General features: G+C 36.6%; 1 protein-coding gene across 22 annotated transcripts in view; it reads left to right on the top strand.

Moving 5' to 3' along the window:
* The window catches only part of DST (dystonin), a 372,684-nt gene that overhangs the window by 143,147 nt on the left and 216,777 nt on the right, over positions 1-12,760 (top strand). For 13 of the 22 annotated variants that reach the window (XM_047859452.1, XM_047859460.1, XM_047859447.1 and 10 more), the window contains 3 exons: positions 543-632; positions 2,911-2,988; positions 5,126-5,218. In XM_047859452.1, the coding sequence (XP_047715408.1) occupies positions 543-632; positions 2,911-2,988; positions 5,126-5,218 (261 nt within the window). Of the gene's footprint in view, positions 1-542; positions 633-2,910; positions 2,989-5,125; positions 5,219-10,538; positions 11,638-12,760 lie in introns of those variants that run through there. The other 9 variants (XM_047859436.1, XM_047859434.1, XM_047859439.1 and 6 more) reach the window with 3 other exon arrangements.

The raw sequence follows: 12,760 nt of genomic DNA, 5'->3' as shown, positions 1-12,760 counted from the left end.
AATATATAGAGACTAAGGAAATTTCAAAAATAGTAAGACTATAGTCTCATGGGCCCTTCACCAAGCTTATATTTCTGGAATTTTAAAGTGTGGAACGTGCATATCTGGCCTTCTGTATCTAGTGGCACAAAGAATAGGAGGAAAGACCAGCTCGGGTTAGGGGGAGGGGTGAAAACTTGCTTGTCTTGCTAAGGTGGCTCTGGCTGTTATATCGGGAATCATGAATAAGGTTATTGCCATTGCCTGTATTTAAAAAATTGTAACCCTATGTAGTTGTCCAAGCTTATTTATAGTAACTCTAGTATGTTAAAAAGATAACAATTTTGTTTGTCTTTAGGAATTACTAATATGAAATTTACTTTTTTTTTAGTTTTTTTTAAATTCAAATTTAGTTTTTAAGTAATGAGAAAATCAAAGTGAAAATATTGCTGCAAGAATGAACACTGTATGAGGAATGTTTCCTACTTGTCCTTGTTCTTGTTTTAGTGTTAAAGATGATCTACGTTCTAGACCCAAAAGTTAAATTGCTTTTCTTTGTGTAGGTTCGAAAACATGTGAATGATCTCTATGAAGACTTAAGGGATGGACACAATTTAATCTCTCTTTTAGAGGTTCTTTCGGGAGATACCTTGGTAAGTTTTAAATTTCCTAATTTAGTTTGAAGAACACGTAATGCTGTCTACGTAAGGACCAGTGTGTTGTTGGTAGAGACTGTTCAGATTTTTGCAACATTCGCCTTTAGAGCTGTGAATTCTGCCTGCAAAAAGAGTTCTGGTTAGATTCCTGATCATTTTCAGACTTCAAGTGATGTGAATTTGGGAGATTGAAGCCCTTTGACTACTTTGCTTATGTAATCAGTTCTATAATAAAACTACTATTTTTGTTCTTGCTTCTTTTTTTACCTTTGGGTTTTTTTGCTTAGCAGAGGTTGGATGCATAATATAACCACATATTAAAAGACTCACAAATAGCAAGGAAATAAACATTGCTTTCTGGAAAATGGTCTAACCCATTCCACAGGTGTCATTTCCTTTTTTGTGAACATTACTTCCCCTTCTTGGTTACTTGTTCTCCTTCATTATGTTCTGTTCATGCTCTTCTTTTCATTTCTGGTCTGTCTTGTGTCTTTGCTGTCCTATCTTGTGTCTGTTATATTCATTAGCCAAGGGAGCGAGATTTTTTGAAGACCTTACGATTGGTGAGTGCAACAGAAGCATGCGAATATGAACAGCATGAGGATGTGGAGGATGAGGATAAGGGGGTAGGTGTCGGCCCCCATAACTCGACTAACCTAGCCTTTACAGTGCGGTGAGCGCTAACGTGATAGAGAAGTAACCCATGGGTTCGGGCTCCTTTTTAGAAAATTATAGAAGGGACCAAAACCCATAGTGAGGTAGATGTGTGTGTACCAAAAAAATTGGACAAAGGAAGTATTTTCTCTTTAAATTTATTTAGACGTTACTGTGCAGTGCATGGTAATTGAACATATGTGATTGAATTATATGATGCCATTTTAGCTAAAGAATTTTACATGCATTTTATATAAATGTGGAAATCTTGACAACTAGCCTGCTAATTTTTATGCAAATTTGTTTCACTTCTGGAATTTATATTTCAAATGTGGCAACTATTGCTTTATTTGAAGGGACTTATGGAAATTTATTTCCTATTTAAGTTTATGCTTTAAATCATACTGACAATAGGTATTTGATGGACATTATTTATGTATTTTCTATGTCTTATTTTTATTTAGAAGGGGGGAAAGTTTTAAAATCTGGATTCCTGGTAGAACCTATAGAACTGTTTCATCTTCATGACACTTAGTTGACTTCAGCCCACCTTTGCAAGACAGATAATGCTTCTTTTGTCATCTACATCCCAAGTGCCCCTGATTTGGAAATTGTGCTTTTTTTTTTGGATCCATTGGGTGAATTTACCAACATTATTTCTACCTGTTTATATAGAACCTATTTTTCCGTTCTGTACTCTGCTGTCTTTTCATTATGGTGCCTTGGCTCTCAATATTCATATTTGAGAAGCTAAGCTGTCAGTGTTTTTTTTCTTTTCTTCCTTTTGGGAGATTTTATGTGAAAAATTTCAACTCCATTCTTTGTATTTTTGTTAAGCATCTTCTCAGCTCTATCTCCTTATGTTTTCCGTCTGCTAACTTGTTACATTTCTCAAGGAAAACGGCACCAACGAAAAGAATTATGGATTGCCAGTTTTCCTGAGATCATAAACAGTCATGTCCATCCCTAAGCAGTAAAACTATTAGAGTCCAACTGATTTTGTGAAAAAGCTAAAATAAAATAAAGAGGAAATATATGGCTTTAATTGCTTTTTTCTCTTCCTCTATCATGGCTAAGTAAGACTCCATCTTTCTCCTTCTTGGTGATTTTTATACTAACTGCATGCTACTTTACCTCATTTTCATTAACATGCCATACATATATAATTATAAAAACCCGCTTGACAATAGACTTTATTAAGAAGGCAAAATGGGGAATGGTATTTAATTCTTTCTGTGCATCCAAAGCTAATAAACTGTAGGCTAGAATTGTAGTATAATGACTATAAAAAGTCTGTATGTTCTGTGGCATTTTTTCTTTTCCTTTTGTTTAAATAAAGCAAAATGGAATAAAGCATATGTTTAAATAAAACATTTGGAGAAATCCCTATTTGTTTAAATTCAATTTCAAATAATACAAAACAATTAAAAGTATTTAATGTAATTTAATTTAATTTTAATTTAAAAAATCTAATGGGTTTACCCAAATATTAAATCCTGTTTTGATATGTTAAGATGAGCATAAAGTATATTTATAGAGTATACATCATAAGTGTATTTAGCATGGTCAGTGGTATCAGAAACTATAGTGTTTTTTATACCCTGCATTTTTCTATTCTTAGCCCAGAGAAAAAGGTCGGATGCGTTTTCACAGACTACAGAATGTACAAATTGCACTTGACTATTTGAAAAGACGCCAGGTATGATGTTTTTCAAAGACTATAATCATATAAACATATGTGATGGAGTACATCTAGATAGGAACATGTCAGGGGATGAAACGGTTACATTTGTCAATTATAATGTTTAATTTTGTGCTTTTGAGAGACAAATATTTAAAAATATGTTCAAACATTTGCTCCAAAGAAAAGGAAGTTAATAGTAGGTGTAAGCCCACAGGAATTATAAGTGGCTGCATTTCCATCTGAATAAGAGCTACTGATTTTCCTTCTGTTAGAATTGGAATGCTTTGCCTAGGAAGTTAATGACCTTTTAGTAGCAAGAGAATGTTAAGAATGCCTATGAAAAGTTCTTAGTAGTGGGGCAATACTTTATTATTTATACTTAGTATATAAAATTATTTAAAAAAAATTTTTTTTTTCAACATTTATTTATTTTTGGGACAGAGAGAGACAGAGCATGAACGGGGGAGGGGCAGAGAGAGAGGGAGACACAGAATCGGAAACAGGCTCCAGGCTCTGAGCCATCAGCCCAGAGCCTGACGCGGGGCTCGAACTCACGGACCGCGAGATTGTGACGTGGCTGAAGTCGGACGCTTAACCGACTGTGCCACCCAGGCGCCCCATAAAATTATTTTTATAAAAAATAGTTGATGGACTACTTTCAAAAAACTTAGTGTAAGCATTTTTAATACTTAGTGGTATGACGATATTTTTTTTTATAAATAGATAATATTGGGTAATTAACAGGAGTTAAAAATAAAACAACAACCTCCAACTAACTTGAGGTTTTAGAAGGAGTCATGGTTAAAGAATGAAAACCATATTGGATATGATCTTGATTTGGTGGCATTGTGGTATTATAGTGGTATAAGCCAAAATATTGGTAATTTTTCAAATAGTAGAGAAAAGGAAAGAAAGAAAATCAGGGGAATGGAAAATTACTGCGAACAATGAGAAATCAGAGGTGGCAGCAATTTAGCTTGTTAATGGAATAAGGAAAAAAGGAAGGGAGGAAAATGGGGAGAGGTAAACACCATTTTTTAATTCATTTATTTAGTTTATTAACATTACAGTGATTTATTTAAACTCAGATAAACACTGCGTGCTTAAATATGTTAAATGTTACTTTTATTTACCTTATTATTCTTTTTTAAAAAATATTTTTGAGGTTTATTTATTTGGAAAGAGCGAGAGAGTACAAGTGGGGGGTGGGGGTCATAGAGGAGAGACAGAATCCCAAGCAGGCTCCGCACCATCAGCGCAGAGCAGAATGAGAGGCTTGAATTCAAACTGTGAGATCATGACCTGAGTTGAGATCAAGAGGCAGATGCTTAACCAACTGAGCCGCCCAGGCACTCCTGTTTACCTTATTATTAATTCTAGTGGAAGTTTTCATAAGGACTGATGGTTGATTATGTTTCCTTGTCTGAAGTGTTTTTGTCAGTGTTTTGTCCAGGAAGTGAGATGTTAGTTATTATTGTGTTTGATTCATGATATTTAATTATTTTTATCCAGGATATAAATGATAGGTATCATTACTATATTTGTTTACCTGAAAATGCATAATTTGATACTTAATAAGCTTTAAGTATTATTGTTTGTTTTTATTTTTATTTTTCATATTTGAGCAGCCTTCCAAATATCCAGTGACTTACATATTTATTTATCTTGGTAACAATTTATGGTAGATAAATGGAAAAAAGATGCTAGTTTTTTTTTTAATTTTTTTCCCACTTTGTGACAGAAGTATGAGAAAGTTGTTAAACTATTTTATGGTTCAGAACAGTATCTTAATGGTTACAGCAAAATAAAGCTTATTTTCAAGTGATAAAATTGTGTCTAATATTAAAATCTCAAGTATTTAAGAATTCCCAACTTCAGTAGTATTTTTCAATTGGAAAGTGATTACTTATAATACTTGTTCTAGAAGAAAAAACAGAGTAACGCCCTTTTTTTTCCCTTTGTGGTGACTCTATAATTTGCAATCTAAAGTGAGTAGAGATAAGGGAGTAAGACAATATTTTGAGGATTTACTTGTGTTTAGATCACTCAATTTTTTTCTTTGTGTAATTTAGAATTGATTTTATGTAGGTAAGTATAACTTATGTGCTGGTTTGAAAAAGTTTTCTTTATTTCTTCTTTCCATATAACACAGGTGAAATTAGTGAATATTAGAAATGATGACATAACAGATGGAAATCCCAAGTTGACTTTGGGATTAATATGGACAATAATTTTGCACTTTCAGGTAAGCTTAATTTTTCTTAGTTATCATTTCTTTTAGCCTCTCATTGCTGATTTTCAAGTGGTTCATATGAAGAATAAATTATGCACTTACATCCTATGGAAGAAAATAAATTTCAGGCTTCTTAAAAAGTACATTTGAATTTTTCCTTTCAAGTAACATACTGCCTGTGAACCTTGCACCCTGTCTCCTGGTATTGATGAGCTTAAATATTCTAAGATGCTTGTAATCCTGTTGTGGAAAACTGGCCTCTATGCTCTGGAGCCCAAATATGTATGGTGAAGACAAGAGTTTGGATATAAAGAGGAACAATAGCTTTAAGAGAAACAATAGCTTTGTTGCTTTGCTGGGCAAAGAAGACTGCAGCAGGCTCAGGCCCTCAAAATACAAGCCCACCTGGAGGAAGGGGCTCCAGGATTTTATAGGGAAATACAGGATCCAGCTGGTTTCCACAGGAATTGTGTACCTACTACTAGCCAAGTTCATCATGTTTTCTAGGTGGCTCTGGGTTCCTGAAGCAAAAGGCTAAGAAGGGAGGAAGGGAGGTTTACGGAAGAGAGGAAAAAGGTTACTTAGTTTAAAATTGAACCTCCCTGAAGCATTAATGCAGCCATTTTGATTTTAACTTCTACTTTTAAGCGGTTTCAGTCTCAGTGTTGGAAGACACAGATTCTTTTTATGGAATGCAGACTCATTTCTTTTATTTATTGGATAGTATTACTTGATTTAGATACATAAAAATTTTATGATTCAATCCTTAGAATGGTTTTTATTGGTATAATGGTTTCTCAGCTGTGCAAACTCCTTTTTCCTGTTGATAGACACTAGATGGCAGTATAATTCTCATAACGGTATCTCCTGAATTAGAAGAATCTGTATTTTGTGTAGACCTGTACTTTCTCAAATTGGATTTGAGGAGAGTCAGTGCAGATTTGTTAACTATGATTTATATAAAAAATCTGTGCTCGTTGAGGGCTTATTTTGATTTTTTAGTTTTTTTTTTTTTTTTTTTGAAAACAAACAAACAAAAAACATCTTTATTTGATTTAAGGTGAATCCTAACTCTGGAACTTGCTTTAGTTTATGAACCATTTTCCTGCTGATGCATATTCTCTGTGCAGCCCACAGCCTGACCCATAGTAGGCATGTGGCAAGTCATACTGAATGACTGCTGTTCAGTTGGACCTTAAAGGAGGAAAAGGTAGCTTGCCAGCTTCAGGAAGGAGCTGGGATTTGGAACCAAATCACAGGAGGAATAATACTTATTTCTTAATTTGTGCAAGTTTTATTGGATTTTAAGATTTGTAAGGGAATAGTGGGAAATAGTGTACCTGGGGCTCATTTGGGAGCAGGATAAATGTGACAGGTATGGAGAGCTATAGGAATTAGAGTCTAGGTAGTCCCAGCACCTGAACAGGCAGGTGAACAAAATTACAGCGGTAGGAAATTGGAGAAGACCCAGGTGACTAGGTGTCACCAGCCTGACTACAGGGTAGCTAATACAGGTGAATGTTCCCACAGTGTGGAGGTATTGCTGTCAGGGTGATCCAGTAGCAGGAACTGGAGGCAAGACCCTAACGATCTAAGGGTCCCAATTATTAGAGCACTCCTGCCTTAGGGGATTAGGGGACTGAGCACTAAACCACAGCAAGGATTTGGGCCCAGAGCCAAGACCTTGTTTCTAGAATTGGGTAAAGGCTAAGTAGAACTGGCCGAAAAGCACATTTCATATGTAGTTCCTCAGCATTCTCAGTGATCCTTTAATTATTATTTTTTAAATTATTTTAAATGTTTATTTTTGAGGGAGAGAGAGTACAAGCAAGGGAAGGGCAGAGAGAGAGGGAGACACAGAATCTGAAGCAGGCTCTAGGCTCTGAGCTGTCAGCACAGAGCCCAACACAGGGTTCGAACTCACAAACTGTGAGATCTTGACCTGAGCTGAAGTCGGACACTTAACTGACTGAGCCACCCAGGTGCCCCTGGGGATCCTTTAATTAGTCCTCAGTGGATCAGGTCCCACAACTTTTAGTAGGGTAGAGACTGCAGGAACCCCACATGGGAAGACAAAATGCCTGTTGGAGCAGGGAGCCAATCCCATCATTACCGACACAGTTGGGAAACAGGCTGTGGCTGGAATTTGAATGTCAGAGTAAGAGCGCTGTGAGGCAGTAGAAAGCCACCCAGACTGTGGTGGGAGGCAGCGCTAAGTGTCACCATTAACTCTTACTTATGGCAGTTGATTACATTGGGTGCATCACTTAACCCTTCTGAACCTGAAAAATAATGTTTGAGGAAACTAAATCTATCAATTCTTCATGAAATAAATTGAAATGAGTAGAGTCTGTAGTTAGGGAGACAAAAGCTAAGAAGCCGAGGTGGTGATCTCAGAGTAGAGTGATAAAGGTCAGGACTCAGATGGGGATGAAAATTGAATCCAAGGGATGGCATTTTGAAAGAAGAAAGGAATGGGCTTAGCAACAGAGCACAGAGAACGAAGGAGAGGGATTAAGGCTGACTCTGAACCGTTGCGCCTGACAGATAAAACAAACAAGAAACCAGTAGATGACTGAGAGAAACAGAGTGATGGTCAGGGGAGAATGAATGACCTCCCGGGTGGGTTTGATGGTGTGGCGGGCGTCCTGTGCATCTGTGCACTGAGCAGTTTGGGAAGTTGGCTACAGGTGACACACTTGGAGTTATCAGTATAAAAGTGTTGGAGAGAGGGATCTCCAGAGGATTTGAGAGAATCCTCTTGAATACATGAAGAGCTAAGGACAGAAGTTTAGGGAAGGCCCATGATTTGGGATGCAGGAGGAAGAAGTTCCATCTGGGGAAACAGAAAAGGAACATTTGGAGAGACAGATGAAAGCAACTTGAAAATCTAGTATTGCTGAAGCCAGGGGAAAAGAGTTTCAATTATAAAGGAATGATGAGCAGTATGAAATAAGAAAATGAAGACTAAGCCATAGTTTTGTCTAGAAGGAAGACTTTGGAGACCTTGGAGAAAACATTCCCAAGCGACTGGGAGCAGAAACCAGAAAATGTCAGACCAAAATGTGAGAAAATGGTTGGGAATTAGAATCAGTCTATATAGACCCTTAAGTTTGAAGAGATATAAAGCAAAATGTCATTCAAAAAAGAATTATATACTGGGGAGCCTGGGTGACTCAGTTGGTTAAGTGTCCAACTCGATTTCAGCTCAGGTCATGATCTCACGGTTTGTGGGTTCGAGCCCTGCATCGGGCTCTGCACTGACAGCACAGAGCCTGCTTGGGATTCCCTCTCTCCCCTTCTCTCTGGCCCTCCCTTGCTTGTGCTCCCACATGCTCACTCTCTGTCTCTCTCTCAAAAATAAATAAATAAACTTTTTAAAAAAGAATTCTGTATTAAGAAACTCTGCATTTTGTCATTGGGAGAAAAAGGAAGACCAGCCACAGAAGTACTTCTAATATAATCCTAATGGTCCTGTGGCATGTATTATGAGTTCCAGTGTATTTTAGGACCTGAACTACAGCATATTAAATTAAATTATCACCAATATTTAAAAATTAGACCCAGATCTGTTTAAAGTGGAATGCAACAATGTTTTGGTAAAATAAAAATATTTCTTCTTATTTGAATGAAAGAACTTTTCATAGTACTTTGATAATTTAAGATTAGAATGATTCTCTGATTATGCCAAGATAAAAGGCTATTTATAGCAGTGGTGATCATCCTCACTCCAAGTGAGTTTTGGTTGTTTTTGTTTGTTTTGTCTCTATACTTTGCATAAATAAGGGAAGTAACTTTAAAAGATCAATTCGTTATTAAAAATATATTTATTACCAGTATCACAAGTTGAATCTCTTTTCCAGTCAGGCTCTCTGAAGATAAGCATTATCAACACAGTAATCCTCTATCAATAGTTACCATATGCTAGATTCAGAGATACTAAGATAATGAAGTATGTTGTTCTATCTGTTGGGACAATGTTCATAAATCTATTGGTGACGAGTCCAATGCAATATAAATAAAAATGGGGATGCAGAGGAGGGAGTGTTGTGGTAGGATCAGCAAGGTGTTAGAGAGTAAGGGAAATTTTTACTGATATTAGAGCTAGACTTTGCAGGACGAATGCTAGCTTCCAGGCAGAGACTAAAGTTGGGCCATTTCTGGGAGAGGGGGCAGTTGCTCAGACTGGCAGGGCTAGAAGGAATGGCGGATGGGATGCACATCACTGGTTAGTTGTGCCTTTATCTTGCCAGTACAGACTCTAGCCATTATACTTTTAAATTCTCGTGAATAGTGTTCCATTGCCAATGAAGACATTGAAAATCAAATTAAAAATAAACCCACATCTGAGCCTTTATTTTTGCCGGTTTGTCTCCTAGGATACTCAGTTTTGCCATTGGAGATTGTTTCATTATCTCTTTGAATCATTAAGGAAAGCCTCATCACACAGGCCTATTGACAAGTATCAGTAACATTGCTAACTTGACTATTTAATTGGATATTCTTATTTAGAAAAGTATAATGAGTTCCGTCTTCTGATCAGTCTACCTAGAGAATGGCAATTATTTTTTTTTTCTAATGAGTCAAATGATAATCTGCTTACGTGTAAGTCCAGTCATGCCATACTAATTTTCTTTTTACCACATCTGTGACTCAGTTTTAGAAATATGCACACCTTAGATAATCAGGCTCCATACTGATTTACTATTTTTACAGCAAGACCCTAGTAAAATTGCATAATATTTAACTAGGGTACAATTACAAAAGTTATATATGAAGTTTAACTGCCTTCCTTCATGTAAAAGAAACACATTGATGTGTTTCTTTTGGCTAAGCATTTTATGCTTTAAATCATAAAATTTATCAATTTGCTTATGTGAAAATACTAATGATCACATAAGGAAAATGGCTTGGAAATTGGTGTCATATGAAAATGTAATATGAAAAATATTAGAAACTATTTTATAAGATTTTAGAAATAATTTTAATTGATATTTTTAGGAATTTAGCATTTATTATCTCTCCTTCAGCTATTGAATCATCCTGTTGGTTTTTTTTTAATGGCTGATGTTTTTAAAAAGTTTGAGTATAATTTACATAGATTTTTGAGCCTTTGTTTTTTTTTTGGCAAGTACCAAAATTAGTTGTTTTTTCTTAAGAAAAAAATTATATGGTAGAGACTCTCTGAAACTAAATTTGAAAGACATTTTGTTAAATTACTCCTGTATTTGCTTTTTGTTTGCTCTCAGATTTGTTGAACCACCAGTAGTTTCAAAGGTTAATGCAAACTTTGGTAGCGTAACTGCTTTTCTGAAAATCGAAAGTTAGAGTGAGGGTCAGAGTCTTCTCGTGTGATAAAGCTGAGGTTTGCCTTGAAAGCTCAGCAGCATTGTAATTTTACCGTGAACACTAATGTTTGTCTAAAAGGATTGGTGGCCAGAAATAAGCCACGGTGTCTAATGAGACACAGGGACCCAGCTGGGCAAGATGCCATGGCATTTCTTGCATGTGTTTTTCTCATAAGCAAAATGGCTTCATGCTGAAGAGGATGGTCACAAAGTCTGAGGAATTAGAGGTCAGAGTGGGACTTTCAGACTTAATGCGGAAGATCGAGGTAAGCCCTGGATTTTGAAATGAGTGAATCTGTGGAACTGTGATTTCCTGCAAATCAAATGGGGAATGTCTGCAGATGTGTAAGAGCTGAGAAAGAAGAACAGTATTTAGATCCTGCCAAAACTCCTTTGAGCCCTGAAAAATACTCTCCCAGAAGAAAATATTTCAGGAGAAAACCAGTCAAGACAACTGTAGGTGACACAGACTCAGTAGAGCCAAGCCAGGACAATGAAGACAAGAGGGAGAGCAGCGTTCAGCTCTCAAGAGAACAGCCTGCTTTTTCACTCAGGGGACTGGTGCTGGAGGGATCTGCCGCCCCAAACCTCACACCGGAAAGTGGTATTCGGCAAGAGGGGACAGAAGTTGTAGTTGATGATAAACAGAAACTTGTGCCGAGTACTGTGAGCATTCGGTCTTACCATGTGGACACCTCTCCTGCTGATGACAGTGAAACAGAAGTAAAAGTTAGTGATCTGGACGAAAGGATTCCAGAAAAGAACAGCACTCCATATTGTGCAAAGAGGAAGGAACATTTAGATGCTGTCAACAGGAGAGAAATAACATTCCAAAGGAAAACTGAGGTTTTCTCTTTACGAAAGGCAGCCAGCTTAAGTTCCATTCACTATGGTACAGAGAGATCTTCTGAAAAAAGTGGGCTTTCTGAAGACCCATCAAAAAATTATAGCAGTGTTCAAGAAAAGCATAACACTGAGAGATTCTGCCCTCATGAAATAAACAATTTTCACTTTGGAAAAAAGAGATGTCATTCCCTCTGTACTATTGTGTTCTCTGCTTCCAGGGGCACAGATGGAAATGAGGTAAGTGAAACGCAGAGTCTGAGTTGCAGGTGTAAAATAAGTACTCCTGGTGCTTATAATCCGAGGGAGGTTCTGTAATTTGTCTGTTTTAAATTATTTTCATATTAGCTTGTGTGGAAGTTGGAGAGTTCTTGGTGCGTTTTATTGTCTGTAATCTTAGGTTTGGTTATTGTGATTTTTATTTTCTGTGATTTCCACATTCTTTGATCACACTTTAAACCCCTATACATTTTTGTTGTCGTCGGAAGACTTAAAAAAGCTTCATTGAAAGAGAATGCACATCTTCTGAAGTTCTGTAGTTCACATCTCTTGACTTTTCCTGTGGAATAGCTTTTGGAAACTTGTAGGCAAAATTGAATCAGAAAATAGTCATGAGAAGACAATAGCCTCATGACAAATGTAGACAGAATACAATACAGTTGTATTAGCTGGCTTGCTAATTGAGAAGTTTGGAAAAGTCAGTTCTAGTTCTCTATCGGTTTTCATGCATAGGAACACTCATATACTTGCTTTAAGTTTGTGTGTGTGTGTGTGTGTGTGTGTGTGTGTGTGTGTTGGGATGGGTAGCACGGAGGAAATCACCCAAATATTTTGTCTCTGTTACATGAGTTGTTCCTCAGCTCCCATCTAAAATCAGAAACCATTTGGGCAGCATGTCATAGGAATTTCAGTATGATACCATCTGGCAGGAAGTTGAGATCTTTATTCCTAACACTGATATTTAGCTTCAGATGAGTTATTTCTCTGGGGTTTCACTTGTCTTTAAAACGTAAACATAAGCGCAAAATGTATATTTACTTACATTTAAATGTAAGTAAAATTTATTTACTTGCTTGAGACATGTGTTACCCAAAACAGCCTCTACATGTTACTAGTTGGAATTTGATGGCTTTTTCTTTAAGCTACTTCTAACTTTGTCTTTTTACGCAAACTCCGGACATAAATGGGGTATGTGATGATAAACAGTCTTGGCAAGGTCAGCAGAGATCATTGACACAGTGATAGAATCAAGTTTTATGAGGGTCAGTGTGCATGATCATTTTGGGCCTTAGCTGCTGAATTTGCTGAAGATGTTTTTGTTTACATACATCACCACACCTTGCCAATATTATGTCATCCCTTA

Source organism: Prionailurus viverrinus, chromosome B2 (genome assembly GCF_022837055.1).
Source record: "Prionailurus viverrinus isolate Anna chromosome B2, UM_Priviv_1.0, whole genome shotgun sequence".
Lineage (NCBI taxonomy): Eukaryota > Metazoa > Chordata > Mammalia > Carnivora > Felidae > Prionailurus > Prionailurus viverrinus.
Note: the sequence above shows the minus strand (reverse complement) of the source record. Positions and strands in the feature narration are given on the sequence as shown.